Source organism: Apteryx rowi, unplaced genomic scaffold (assembly GCF_003343035.1).
Source record: "Apteryx rowi isolate R43461 unplaced genomic scaffold, aptRow1 scaffold_626, whole genome shotgun sequence".
Taxonomy (NCBI): Eukaryota; Metazoa; Chordata; class Aves; order Apterygiformes; family Apterygidae; genus Apteryx; species Apteryx rowi.
Genome location: NW_020450901.1, coordinates 258,269 through 272,045, shown reverse-complemented (window position 1 = coordinate 272,045; position 13,777 = coordinate 258,269). Strand labels below are relative to the sequence as shown.

At 60.2% G+C, this 13,777-nt stretch overlaps 2 protein-coding genes across 5 annotated transcripts in view; both read right to left on the bottom strand.

Annotated features, from left to right (window-relative positions):
* Positions 1–1,960: 1,960 nt before the first annotated feature.
* Positions 1,961–9,907, bottom strand: SLC25A10 (solute carrier family 25 member 10). Of its 4 annotated transcripts, none has more exons than XM_026084123.1 (11): positions 9,806–9,907; positions 7,060–7,179; positions 6,721–6,835; positions 6,591–6,639; positions 6,081–6,122; positions 5,639–5,682; positions 5,066–5,136; positions 4,874–4,966; positions 4,528–4,605; positions 4,370–4,426; positions 1,961–3,509 (listed from the first exon to the last, which is right to left on the bottom strand). In XM_026084123.1, exons 1-11 carry the CDS (start codon positions 9,893–9,895, stop codon positions 3,408–3,410), a joined length of 861 nt encoding a protein of 286 aa, XP_025939908.1. In that variant the 5' UTR covers positions 9,896–9,907; the 3' UTR covers positions 1,961–3,407. The 4 variants fall into 4 exon arrangements, with proteins under 4 accessions (XP_025939908.1, XP_025939910.1, XP_025939907.1 ...); XM_026084125.1 differs by lacking the exon at positions 9,806–9,907 and adding an exon at positions 7,767–9,075; XM_026084124.1 differs by having other exon boundaries at positions 3,416–3,877.
* A 517-nt stretch (positions 9,908–10,424) lies between these two features.
* The window catches only part of MRPL12 (mitochondrial ribosomal protein L12), a 5,164-nt gene continuing 1,811 nt past the window's right edge, over positions 10,425–13,777 (bottom strand). Inside the window, exons 2-3 of the mRNA XM_026084137.1 lie at positions 13,638–13,775; positions 10,425–10,990 (exon numbers count right to left, since the gene is read on the bottom strand). Of these exons, the coding sequence (XP_025939922.1) occupies positions 10,874–10,990; positions 13,638–13,775 (255 nt within the window). The 3' untranslated portion in view covers positions 10,425–10,873. The remainder of the gene's footprint in view (positions 10,991–13,637; positions 13,776–13,777) is intronic.

The window sequence follows — 13,777 nt, the reverse complement described above, 5'->3', positions numbered from 1 at the left end:
GCCGCTGCGCCGGGGCTCGGGCACGGGCACGGGGACTGGCCCTGCTCGCCCGCGGCGATGCTCCCGGTGCCCCGGTGCAGTGGGGGCTCCGGCCACGGGCAGAGCGGGGCCCCGCTCCAGCCACGGACGCTGGGGTCTGTGGGGCCTCACGGCGCCGGTGCACTTCCCAGGGGGTTCTCAGCACCGTCCCCTGCAGCCCCGGCCCGTTCCCCAGCTCTCGCAGGACGCAAAGACCCTGTCGCCTCCGACCTCTGGTCCTGCCTGTGCCAGGAACCAACAGCTGCTGCCCAAGGGACCAGGACTCACCCCTCTCTGGGTCCGGACAAACCTCTGCAGTGCGGCCGGGAGCTGCCCAGACCCTCTCGTTCCAGCTTCCGCTGGCGGTGACGGCTCTGTTTGCCATGCGCTGTCCTGGTGGAGCATGTTCAGGTAAACACATCCCAGAGCAGCTGCAAACACCCTCTGCATCCCTTGATCCCCCAGATCTGGGGCTGGAGCTTGGCCTGGGCAGAGCCCCCCGGCTGAGGGGAACGGCCAGMGTCGACCCGCTGCCCTGCCCTGCCGGCAGGGCATAAACATATTTACCTTGGACAGGCGGCTGCAGCAGCCACACAGGCTGCAGGAGCCCAGAGACATGGAGCGTCCTCCCACCTGGAGCCCAGCCAGCGCCCAGGCCTCGCCGCCATGCATCCCCCGGCCCCGTGCGCTCACTGGAAGCTGGAAGCCCCTGCGGACGCTGAGACCCACCTGGGCTCCCGTGGGGGACTCGCCAACGCCTCGGCAGCAGTTGGGGGCAGCATGGGGATAGGACTGGAGACAAGACCCTGTGCCCCCCAGGGCCGAAGGGGGCCATGGAGGAGGGGGGACTGGCAACCCCCAGCCCTGCTTGGGGCAGTGCAGTTGGGGGGTTCTGCTCCACCAGTGCCGGGGCTCTGCAAACTGCCCCAGGGGGCAGGGTGAGAGCAGGGGGCTGGCTGGCTATGGCAAGTGCAAACACTATTGATAACAGCCTGTTGACAGACCCGAGGCCTCTTATTTTCCGATGCTCAGAGATAAGCGCTGCCGCGCTCGTACAGCTGCTGGATGCTCCAGGCTGCGTCTGGCACGCGCTGTCCTACCGGCCTGGCCGTGCTGCAGCTCAGCCTGATGCGAGGGGACGTGGGAAGAGGGCACATGAGTGCCAGGAGCGCGGGGCTGGCGCAGCCAGCAGGGCCCAGCCCTGTCTGGAGCATCCCCGCTGTGGCTGGGGGCTGAGGGTGGCACAGACTCTAGCAGGGCTTCATAGCCCTTGAGTTGCCGCTTGCCTGGAATCGGCCCCGTGGGGCTCTGTCGCGCTCCTGCTTGGCGTGGGCCTTCGCGCCTGGTGCAGAGCAGTGCCGGGGGCCTGGGGGGCCAGACTCCACGCTACCGCCCAGCTGGAGCCCCGCACCACACCAGGAGCAAGGGCCAGGTTTGCCCCACACTCACCTGCCCTGCTACACTTACACAGGGCCAGGCACAGGAACAAAGCAATGATGCCAGCCAGCATCGTTAAACTTTGTTAAGGTGACGAGCCTTCACTTCTCTGCCTGTCCCAGGCTGGCTCTGCTCCGCCTGCTGGAGCCCAATTAGTGTCACAGCCAGGATGCCGCTCCAGCAAAGAGGCAGAGGCGGGCAGACACCGCCGGCATGGCTCTGCCCAGGAATTCCTCCCTTAGCTGAGACTGGGCACAGCTCAGGGCAGGAGCCCAAAGCTCCCTGCAGCACAGTGCCAGGAAGTGCCAGGTACCACAGGCTCTTGTGGTAGGGACAGGGGCACTGGCTGGGATGAAGGCATCCCTGCCAGGTGCACTGGCCAAGCGGGAATGAGCCTTGCTCTGTGCCTGCCCCTCCTGGCCTAGGGGAGCTCAGCTCCAAGCTCTCCTGCTGTGCATCCTTCCCCTCCCCACACAGCAGCATGCCAGGCCTGGGCTTGTTCCACTGTTGTTTATTATATATTAAGGTCACAGATATTCCAGTTCTTTGATCCCTCGGGGCTGCAATGCGCAGGGTTGCACGTGGCAGAGGGGCTGGTGCCTGCAGCCCCGTGTGCAGGGCAGCGCAGCACAGTGTAGGGCGAGGGCGGCTGCGAGGCAGTGGTGGTGAGCAGGAGGCAGGGGAAGCACGCGGGGCTGGGGCTGCCCCGGCCCCCCGGGAGCAGCAGCGGCAGGGCTGGCGAGGTCGCAGAGGGGCGCTGGATGACGCTTCCACCACGGCTGGGTCTGAGAGCAGCTGAGCGCGCTGCACAGGGACCGTGGAGCACGCCCCGGCACAGCCCTCCAGCCGGGGCTGGCTCAGCGCTGCACAGCCTTGCCTCACCCTGTCTGTCCTCGCAGCAAGCGCAGGCAAAGCTGGGCCAAACCTCCCCGCTCTTTCACAGCTGCCCAAGGTATTTTTGAGCGACCTTGGCACTGCCTCAGCTCCAGCCAATGCACCCCGGATCTCCTACCTGCACCTGGCTCGAGGCAGGAGCCGGAGGACAGCGGTGCAGTTGCYGGCCTTACCCCAGGCTAGGGCAGGCCACGTGAGGAAGACCCCAGCCCGTACCTGGCCAGCCGGGCAGCATGGCCGAGCAGCAGCCCCTCGCCCATTGGGTCCATTCTGTCATCATTGGTATGAGGCACAATCCCTGAAGAGCCCAGCGGCCGTTGGACGCTGGTGAGTTTTGGCCAAGCGAAAGTAGAGGTGTGGGGAGGCCAGGAAAGCACAGCAGCACGTGAGGGGAGGCACCTGCTAAGCTGCACTGGGGCCAGYGGAGGGGCACGAGGGGAAGTGGGGCCAGCAGCGCTGAAAGGGGGGCAGCGCCTTGGTGCCCTAAGCCTGTCTCCCTTTGCTGATGGCAGGAGAGGCTGGGAGCAAGTGAGCCCTGCACACACTGCCCGTGCTGCAGCAGGAGCCTGGCTGCAGCACGGTCGCAAGTGAAACTGGCCCCTGACCAGTCCCCATTGCCTCGAGACTCAGTGACCAGGCCCAGAGGCAGAATGCTGATTCCTCCCTTCTCTGCAGGACAGGGCAGTCCTGCTCCATGGGGCTCATAAGGGACAGAAACAAGGGTCCCTTGCTGCATCAGCCTCTCCAAGCCTGCACAGGCAGGAGGTGAGGATGGACCTTGTGACTACGAACCATGTAAGGAAGACAGCACAAAACTGGGGTGCAGAATGAACAAGGGGCCTAAGAATAGCCCAGTGGTAACTGATACAAGAACTGGGGTGGGAGAGGAAAGGGGATTCTGGGACCGGCTGGCCACAGGCACTGGCGAGGTGTGGGAGCAGGATGAAGGGTGGGGGCAGCCTGGCCCCAGACAACGGAGAGTTCTGGGATCTGTCGCGACCTGCGTGCTCATCCCCCGGAGAAGGCCACGGGGCGAGGCAGGGTCCCGACCCTCCCACTCAGGTGATCACTTTGATCCCAAAATATTTGCGCAGCTGTTCCAGGAAGACAAAGGTGAGGACGGTGTGAGGAATGAGCCGGATGGCCGCAGGAACGAAGCCCTGGAACAGGACAGTGAGAACGGAGGGAGAGTCATCCTGCGCCTGGCCTCGGGCTTCCCTGTCAGGGCTGGCAGCACCCAGCAGCCCAACCCATGGGGAGCAGCAGGAGCTTGCATGCGCTGGGGACAGGTTGGCTGGACATGCAGCACAAGCTCCAAGGAGCTGGGGCCTCAGTGGCAGGCAGAGACTGCCAGAACGGTGAGGGAGGCACTGCAGCCACGGCTGTGCACACAGATCTCAGCATCATGCATTGGCCCCTCTGCCCCCAAACACATCAGTGTTGCCATCACCACTACGCAGGCCCAGAGTCTCAGTAGAAGCCAGTGTCAGGTCCCACAGCCCTGTTTCAGAAGGGGGATGGACGCTGCCTGGGGAAGATGAGCAGACAGGCTGTAACAGGGAAAATGCCTGACTGGCAGCATCAGGAAGAAACTTTGGATTTGAAACACTATTTCAGGGGCCCTCCCAGCAGTGAGACTGAGAACACTGGTGACTGTGCCAAGCTCGGGCATACAGGGCCCAAGATCTGACCAGTGTCTGCAATAGTCAGTAAAATCCAACAAATGCTGGAGCATCACTGAAAATACCTGCATTCCCATTAGGGAACCCAATGGGCGCAACCCTGCAGCTGCTGTGAGGCCTAGACCCAGGCTACAAGTCCAGGAGAGGCCAAGACTAGCAGTAGGCCAGGGCCAAGCCAGGGAGCAGCAGATGAAGGACCAAGACAGGAAGCCGTCAGACTCTAGGCAGCAGAGCACCTGCCCCAGAACTGCTCTGAATCCTAACCTCTGCTCCCAGGCTGGCCCAGCCTCCCCACACTCCCTTCTACCACCTCATCCCATGCATCCCCAGCTAGGTACCTTGTAGAAGGCCAGGGGTCCAAGCTTGGCAGTTTCCATGGCACAGTGAGAAACACCCTAGAATAAAAAGGAGAGATGAACGAGGTGCCAGGTGGTAGAGGCCAGCGCATGAAGGGGACAGGACCAGCAACAGTGAGCTGGGCAGGACGGCTACTCACCCGATACTCGCCCTGGGAGTTCATGAGGCGGGTCTTGAGCACATCCAAGGGCTGACACAGGAACGTGGCACATCCGCCCTGGGGAGAGTCAACAGGAGGTCACCAGCTCTGGCCCATGGAGGAGACCTGGGTGCTGGTACTGATATGACCCACATGATGAGAGAGAGGGCCAGGTCCAGAGCCTAGCCTGAGACCAATCCCGTGCAGGGAGCCTTGGTGCCCAGCCCTGCTTCATCAGAGTCCGAGATGCAGTATGCAACTCCGGCAGGCCCAGTCTAGGGCCCTGAACCCAGCTGTGGACAAGCCCAGGCCCAGCTCTGCGTGCCCTCCACCCAGCCCTGCTCACAGCGATGAAGCTGGCCAGGAAGTGAGTGAAGATGTTGTCTGACAGCAATCCAGTGGTGAGAACCAGCTGCTTGGCCTGGTCATAGCAGGAGAGCTGCAGAAACACAGTGTGTTAGTGACATATCCCTTCCCCTTTCTAAGCCAGGTACTCCCCCCGCCCCTGGGTACCTACTGCCCATCAGAGCTGCCCTACCTGTCCAACGGTGACTAGGGCCCCTCGACTGGATGCCATTGTAGCCCCTGAGAATAGCTTCTTCAAGCCCTCTGTGGACAGACAGGGATCAGCACAGTCCTGGGACATTAATCTTGCTCCCCTCCAGCAAGGAGGCTCCTTCCCTGCACAGTCTGTGTCCTAGACTTCTCAGACAACAGTGCTTGCAACATACCAAAATAGCAAACATGCTGGACTTGCAGGAAAGGAGAATCCCTCAGGAAAGCCCTATCCCCTCCCTGCTGTCGTTCATTCCCTTTGCCACCTGCTCCAGCCTCTTGCTCTTTTTAATAGCTGCTCCTGGCAGGTGTCTCCTTTCCACCAGAGGAAGGGGCAGGCTGCCATGCCCTGCCTGGCCTGTCACTAGCCAGGCACTGCTGAGATGCTGGGACATGCCTGGCCCTCCAGTTCCTCCGTCCCCCTCCCCACCTAGCTTGAGAGAACACCCACGATGGTTCCCAGTGGGAGCTCCCTCAGCCATTGCCGTGGTTTCCCAGTGTCAACGAGGACACCACAGACAGGCTAACCCTACCCCCACCCCTGGCACGGCCTCACCTTCCCGGAGCACGCGGTACATGCCGTCCAGGGCATGGGAATAGCTGCAAGGAGCGAGAAGGGGAAAGATGTCAGGGTCTGAAACTCCTAAGCATCCCGGCCTGCCAGCCCCTGCCGCTGAGCCCGATCTGGAGTGCTGCAGCCCAGACAGCAGTGCAGCCAGAGTCCCCTGGCAGCTGCCGACACRGCAGCCCCCTGCACGCCCCACAAACACACAGCCCCGCTGCCAGCGCGGTGCTGCCTACCCGCGGCTGCACGGCGCCCCAGCCCTGGGAAGGGGCAGCCCCGCAGCCCCCRGCCCCAATGGCTCCCGGCACGCCAAGTACCCCCGGAGCCCGGGATCCACGCCGCACTCCCTGCGTCCACCTACCCCAGGCCCTGCTGCACCCGGGCAGGGCCCCGCGCCCGACCAGGTGCCCCTGCTTACTGCATCACCACTCACTTCCGTCTCAGGTGTGCCAGCTGCTTCATGTCGTTCTGCATCCTGAAACGCACAGAGCCGTGGGGAGGTGAGGCAGGCAGAGAGACCAGGCGCACAGGCGTCTCCTCTGACTACGCCACGAGACCCTGGGGCAGGGCCCTGTTCCTGCATTCAGAGCGGCACAGAACAGGCCCAGCAGATAGATGGTGTTGACGGTTTCCAAATGGCACAACCCTGCGCTTGCATGAACAAAACCCCTGCCTCCTGCCCCACATCCTTTGGGGAGCAAGGCATGGGGCTGGGGCCCTGGTTTTGGGCTGCCCTGCTGAAGGGCAGGAGCAGTGCCGGTCCTTGCAGGTGCTGGGTTATRGGGCTCCGCACCCCAGACTGAGCCACTAGCCACAGAGCACTGCTGGCCTGGTCAGGTGAGAAGTCAGGAATATGAGGGACTGCCCCACCATCCCAACTGCTGCCTTGTGCCAGCCACAAACCTCCCTCACCAGAAGCACTGGGGACACGGGCAGAACTGACCTGACATTCACCATGTCTGCTGGGGTCCCCACAAACCCGCCAGTGAAACCTGCAACCAACGGAGAGCTGGGTCAGGGGGYTGCTGCAGCCTGAAGGAGCTCAGGGTTGAGGGACCCTCTTCCTTGCTCACCTCCCACTGCGCCCAGCAGCACTTTCTGGTAGAAGGGGGGAGGTCCCTGGCTGCCCTGGCCCAAGCGGTCCCTCGCAGTCTCATAGATGGCAAAGCGGGTCAGGGAATACGTCATCTGGAAGACAGGGCGAATGAGCCACTGAGTCATGCTGTGGTGCCTGCCTCCCGAGGCCACCACATCTCAGGGCAGCCTGTCTGCTCCAGACAAGCCTGCAGCTCAGCTGCTCTCCCAGGGGGCTCAGAAATGGGCAGAGGAGCCACAGGGTGGGGAGAGCAAGCGGCTGCACAGCAGGAGGCTCTTTGCTGGCCTCAGGGGGGACTAGGGTCGGCAGCGCTCACCTGCCGGCACAGCGAGGCGCTGAGCCCGTTGTAGAGAGCCAGGAAGCCGTCAGTGCGGATCACACGCAGCGCCATCCCAGTCATGCGCATCTTCACCTCCTGCTGCGTTTGCAGGTGGACCTGGGGCAGAGTCCAGCAGCGTCAGTGCTCTAGCCCAGCATGCTCGACAGCYCCCCCCTCCATCCACGCGGCTGGGCAGGAATGGGAGAGCACAGCGCACAGCCCTCCCCAACTGCAGCCCAGCACAGCAGGGATGACAATTTTAAGTGCTTTTCAGGGGTAATTCATTAGCACTCATGCAGAAGGTTCCCTGCAAACAGCAACAGCTCCAGGCTTCCTGTACCTAAGTAGTAGTTGGAGACCTGCCCAGCCCAGCCCAGAATCAGAGACTTGGAGGCTGGCCGGAAGAGTGTCAGGGCACCTGCACAAGGTCCCTCCCACACTGCCTGCCCAGCTCGGGGTGGTCTCAACAGCACATCCCAGGATGAAGTTTTAGTGCCTCTTCCTCCAAAGAAAGCCCTGAACTATATCAGCGAGGGGGAGGATCCAGAGGTGTCTGAGTAAGTGAGCAACCAGTGCAGGTTTGATCAGAGGGAGCATAACAGGACTTCCAAATTTGCCATGCAAAACAGCAGGCCTCTCCAGCTGGGCCTCCCCAGCCCTCAGAGAGAGCAGAGGCAGAAAGAGGACCTTGCAGTCCTGCTTACTAGCTCTGAACTGTTCCTTCCCACGGCTAGAAATGCAAGCCAGGAGTTTCCTGCCCCATCCAGAGCCGTGCAATGCGTTTCCCACCATTAAAGGCGGAAGTGAGAGCAGGCCTGCCCCRGGGAGCCTGGTAGGGATGGAGCCTTATCGCACGGGAGCCCACGTCAGCCTATGCCTGAGCACGTCCTGAGCACGTCCGCCCGGCTCCACGCTGTGAAGATCAAATGTGGGTCAAAGGAGATAAAATTAAAGTGAGTGCCTTTGGCCAGGGACCAGGCTTGGCTCCTGTTACAGAGCAGGGACTGGGAAGAAGCACTGGAGCAGCCRGGGCGTGGGACACGCAGCAGCGCAGCGGGAACGTGGCCTCTCTCTCTGTGCAGGGCAGCACAGCAAGCGACGGGTAGGCATGGAAGCGGCCCTGGCCTCCAACCACGGCTGGTTTCCGGCGGCAGGGACCAGAGCTTGCAGCACGCCAGGGAGCTGGGCGAGCGGAGCACAGGGAGCCGGCAGAAAGGCAGGTGGGGTGGGCCCACCCTTGCAAACTTCTGCTGCGCACCCCAGCACGGGGCTGCAGAAAGGGCAGGCCAAGGCTCGGGGAGGAGCCGGCCAGGCGCTGTGGCCGGCGGGGTGGCCTCCCTTGCCGCGCGGTGCCAGCCCAGAGGCTCCCGCGGGGCGGAGGCACAGGTCCAGCCCAGGCCCGCGGCAGCCACTCCCTCCAGGGACYAAAGTCCAGGAGCGCAGGGAAATGCCCTTGGCCCCTGCCCTCGGCCGGGCCCCCGGAGCCCCCTCGTGCTTCTCCATGCTGGGCAGCAGCTCCCCGCTGATGGGGAGCTGCGGTCCAAAGGGACGTCCGAGCTCAATATTCAGGTGTGAGCCCTTTGGCAAAACCYGTAGGCTGACCCGGGCCGCTTGCAGCCTCCGGGCCATGCAGGGGCGGCGAGCCCAAAAGCCACGCACAGGTCATGCTGGCTCAGGTGGACGAAGGCCTGGGGACGCGCGCCAGACTATTTCCCCTTCCGAGCCCCTTTCCAGGGCATCCTGCACGAGCTGCCAGTCACCGCCGGCAGGCAGACCGGGCCAGGCGCGGCCGCAGAGCGAGCGCCCAGCTGCCAGAGCCCGGCTCCGCCGCCCGGGCCCGTGTCCAGAGCACCTCAGCCTCTCCGTGCCCGGGGGAAGCAGCCGCCRGGCCCCGGCGAGCTGGTCACGGCCCTGGGCAGGGCAGATGGTGGCCCGGGCTCCACGCCAGCTTGCGGGACGCAGCCTGCCGGGCTGGCGGCCGCTTGGCCGTGCTGGGCCGTGCTGGCACTCGCCCTGCAGCAGCGTGGGCTGCGCGCGGTGCTCTGCGCGGTGGCAGCGGCGCCGGGCTGCCTGCGGCGGTGGCGCCAGGCTGCCCACGGCACCAGGCTGCCCACGGCGCCGCGTCCGGCACCCCAGGGCCCCCGAGCCCTCACTGCCGCGGACCTGCCCGGCGCTGGGGCAAGGCTGCCGGGGGCTCCCTGCACGGCCCCGGCCCCGAGCTGCCCCCCACACATCCCCCAGCCCCACACCGAGCTGCCCCTCACACCACATCCCCCAGCCCCACACCGAGCTGCCCCTCACACCACATCCCCCAGCCCCACACCGAGCTGCCCCTCACACCACATCCCCCAGCCCCACACCGAGCTGCCCCTCACACCACATCCCCCAGCCCCACMCCGAGCTGCCCCTCACACCACATCCCCCAGCCCCACACCGAGCTGCTCCCCACACGTCCCCCAGCCCCACACCGAGCTCCTCCCCACACATCTCCCAGCCCCACACCCAAGCTGCCCCACACACCACGTCTCCCAGCCCCACACCACACCAGTCCCACACTGAGTTGCCCCACACACATCCCCCAGCCACACACCGAGCTGCCCCACACCCCATGTCTCCCAGCCCCACACCGAGCTGCTCCCCACACATCCCCCAGCCCCCACATCTCCCAGCCCCACACCCAAGCTGCTCCCCACCGAACTGCTCCCCCCACACGTCCCCGGCCCCACACCGAGCTGCCCCCCACCTTGAGGAGGTCCAGCGGGTGGGTGCAGCAGGCGGCGCCGCACGACGCCAGACCCCCGAAGTACCAGCGAGACACGCGCCGCTCCGCCATGGGCGCCGCTCTGCGCCGCGCCGCGGTGCGCTCCGCTGCGCCCGCCGCGACCCGCCCCCTTAAACGGGCAACGCCCCCTGCGCGGCGGGGCCCACCGCCACGGGCATCCCGGCCCCGCCCGGCGGTTCCCGCTCGCCGGGGCGGCCGCGGCCGGGCCGGGGACACGGCGGCGCCTCCCGCCGCCCGCCCGCGCTCGACCCGAGTCGGCGAAAGGCAGCGCCCGCCGCCCCCGCTGCCGGCCTCCCGCGGCGCGGGCACCGGGCAGCTGCCACGGGCCGGGCACGGCGCCCCGAAACGCGGCTCCCCGCGAGGCCGCGGTCCCGCGAGGCCTCGTCTTGCCTGCAGATCTCGGCGCCAGGCCTGCGCCCGCGCCTGTAAATCATTTACCACCGCCTAGTCTGAGGTTACAGCGAGCTCCGCCGGAAGGTCAAACCGGCCCCTACGAAGCGACTTCGCCGAGATGCTGACGCAGCAGCGCGGCCGGAGGAGGGGGGCGAGGAAAGGGCGCTTCGACACACAGACACCAGGCCGCGGTTTAGACAAGGCTCTTGCGCGGTGTAAAGACGACACAGGCCTGCGTGCGTGCACACACCCTTGTGACCGAGTGACACACCTTTAGGCGGCCCCCTGCACCAGCCCTTGCGCTGGCTGTGCTCAGGTACGCCAGTGCACGCAAGCAGAGTTTGCAGGACAATTTGGGCAGGCTGCTCTTTTACAGATTACTGGTTCTACAGACTTTTACCCACTTGACATTTATGAATGTAGAGTTCATTGTGATGCTGGCACTAGACAGCAGCCCCTCCAAACCGTACATCATTCTTGCACTGGACCACTTCAGGGGAGCATCCCCACCACAGAACTACAGGACATTCTCACGTGTGGAAACGTCCAGAACCTTGGTACAGTCAGGGGCCGGTGCCCCAGGCAGGCAGCAGCAGGCTGCCATTGCGCTAGTCCCTCTGCAACAAGATGGGGCGTCTACTCCAGAACCACAGTCCCTCCTGCTGCCTCCAGCGCTGCTTTGATCTTCTCTGCTTCCTCTTTGGACACATTAGCCTTGATCTCCTGCGGAAGGGACTCTACCAGCTTCTTTGCCTGCAGGAGGGACAAAGTATAAGAGCTGTAAACTAGCTTTCACTAACCAGATTAACAGATTTAAAGACATTATCCTGACCTCTGCRCAAACAGACCAGAGAGACCGACGTAATGCTCTAAAGCTCAAGACTTCTACTGGAACTATCACACATCCTGCTGGGATGCATCTAAACCTGACTTCAAGTGATGGCTCATCCACTGTAGCCCTAGAAGACCTTTCAGAGTGAGTAGCTGCCTGTAAACTCCTCTATTGCATGGGTACGACCTGCACTGTGTTCCTAGATGTACAGTCCAAGTCTGACAAGATGGGAGGCGCACAGAGCTACTAGGCAGTAGTCCACTAATGCAACCACAGACCTGTGTTGGGTTGACTTTTTGCAGTGAGAATGTTTTGGTTCACATATTTCTGCCAGCAGGGAGGAGTAGCTGTCTCAAGTTTTGTACACAGCTACGCTAGAAAAGTGAGAGAATCTGCTATTCCAGGCAAAAAAAAGTTCCAGTGCAGGCTATGCTTGACAACACAACTTGTCAGGACTTTATACATAAAAAATAGATACCACAAAGTAGCATGATATTTGACTCAATGTAAAAAGTATTATAACTGGCTTAAAGGAACTTCCTACACTACTACTGTAAAAAAAAGGAATAAGGCATAGGAGGATAATCTCTTGCTGCGGAGTGCTCTTGCTCTTACACCAAGCAGGAGCAAAGCATGAAAAAACACATTTGTTCTGCTCCTTAAAAACAAAGCCCAGAAAAAGAGGTTTTTAAGTTGAAGAGCAGCTGTCAGCTATCTACCATGTGGCACTGTAGCTATTTAGGACTGTAGCATTAGTAACTAATAGATTGACCATTGCTGACAGAAAATGCTAGTATCAGGAAAAGCTAGCCTGTTCTAATGTGCTGCGATGAGGACAGGCRACACATACAAAGGGATCTTTCCCTAATGCTTAGCTCCTGTTCTAAAGCAACCTCAGTCAAAGGAAGCAGCTGGTAACAACTCCCAACAGGAATAAGTTCAGGGACTCTAACCCAGCTGGACCTGCCCTGTAACGGCCGCTAGGCAGAGATGCGAACTGGTTTCAAATCCCAGCCTGAGCATGAAAGAATTCCAGTCCAAGGTAGGTGAGGAAATGAGATAAATGTGTGTTGAACAGGCTTTCAGAGATGCAAACAGACTCGAGTCTAGCTCGTCAGTTCTGTAGAATCAACCTGTTCAAATCACATTAAGAYTTCTATCAGCATGCAATATCTGCAGATTTTACCAGCAATACTTTCTTTCAGATCATTAATGACAACCTTACAACTGAAAGATTCTCCGCAAATCTCATTTAAAGACACCTCAATTGGATGATAACTAACTGCTATGGATAGAATTAACTTTTAGTAGTAGTTTGTTTTGTGCGTGTTTTTAAACAGCATCACACAGGGTAAGTCACACTTTACAAAAGTTTGTTGGCAATAATTTGCATCTACCAAACTTGTCACCACATCAAAGTCATAAACAGTTTGTCTGACAGGTTTCACCTAGTAAGTCATGTTGATCTAGCATCTGCAGACAGCTTTTAATTATCCAGTGATTGGCTCCCGTTACATGATTTTGTTTTTTTTAATATTTGCTTGGGACTGATAATAGATCAACAACTGACAGACCAACCATGCCAATAGTTAATTATCCCAGTTGCCCTTTAAGAACGACACTCATGCCTATGCCACCAGTTTCTCTGTTATTCAATTACTTCCTTTATGGTATGCCAATAAGAATGGTTCAAAGGATTTTCTGCAAATCCTTCTGATGTTCTGGGTTGTAAATTAAAGCAGATTTTACAATGCTTAACATTTCTTTCTTACAATKACATAAGTAGAAAATACTACTATTGTCCCTAAGGTATGAAAGCATAATCCGACCTAGAACTGAAGCACGTCAAATGCTTCCACAAGGACAGCTAAATCACCTGTGCTTTATATTGAGCCTACAATATCATTACCAAACGGCATGAGCATAGACACTGCATCGAAGTGTAGAAGGCCTATCTCTTCTGAGGAAAAAAGAGAAAGCATCACCTACAAAAAGAAAAGCTGAGAAGGACTGGAAACATGGATTACAAGATACATGTGAATTAGAGGAACGCATCCAAATTCAGAAAGACATTGAATAAGCAAAATCTTTAGAGAAAAGACAGGCCAAATCCACCTGTAGCGAGGAATCTTGAGCACTCTTGAGCCCAGCAGAAAAGCTCATAGCAGCTCTTATCCTTGGGATAGTTGGCCTGGCATGGAGAACTCTGCAGTCTTTGCTCTGAGCCTCCTTTTTTGCCTCATCAGGTCTACTGTGGCTCAGGAGTCAGACATAGAGCACAGCTGGGAAGAAACAGCCTTCTCTAAAGAAGACCAAACAAACAGATGCAAGTGATTCCTGCTGCACATCTCATCCTTATTTCTGAAGCACTGAGGTGTGCACACAGCCCCAGGTAGACTGCAGTCCTCAAGACAGAGAAAACCAAGCTTTCCTTTGAACACACAAATGAGAACAGTGGCTTGAAATGCACGTCAGACCCTGGCTGGGAATGAGAGGGGCTGGGTGATTTGAGGGCAGCCCCAGGGCGATGTAGCTGGACCCGGAGTCACGGGGCAGCCCACTCCTCACCTGCACGAGGTTCACTCCTGGCACAAAGTTCTTCACCTCCTTGATCAGCTTCACCTTGTCAGCGGCTTTCAGCTCTGTCAGCCGGACAGTGAAAATCGTCTTCTCCTTCTTGACCGGCACCACCTCCTCCTCCTCCTCCT

Coding starts and splice junctions, on each gene's coding strand:
- SLC25A10 (XM_026084122.1), bottom strand. CDS start 9,895: ATGGCGGAGCGGCGCGTGTCTCGCTGGTACTTCGGGGGTCTGGCGTCG. Junction 5,137..5,638: donor GTACCGCGTGCTCCGGGAAG/GTGAGGCCGTGC, acceptor GTCTGTCCACAG/AGGGCTTGAAGAAGCTATTC. Junction 4,606..4,873: donor TCCTGGCCAGCTTCATCGCT/GTGAGCAGGGCT, acceptor GACTCTCCCCAG/GGCGGATGTGCCACGTTCCT.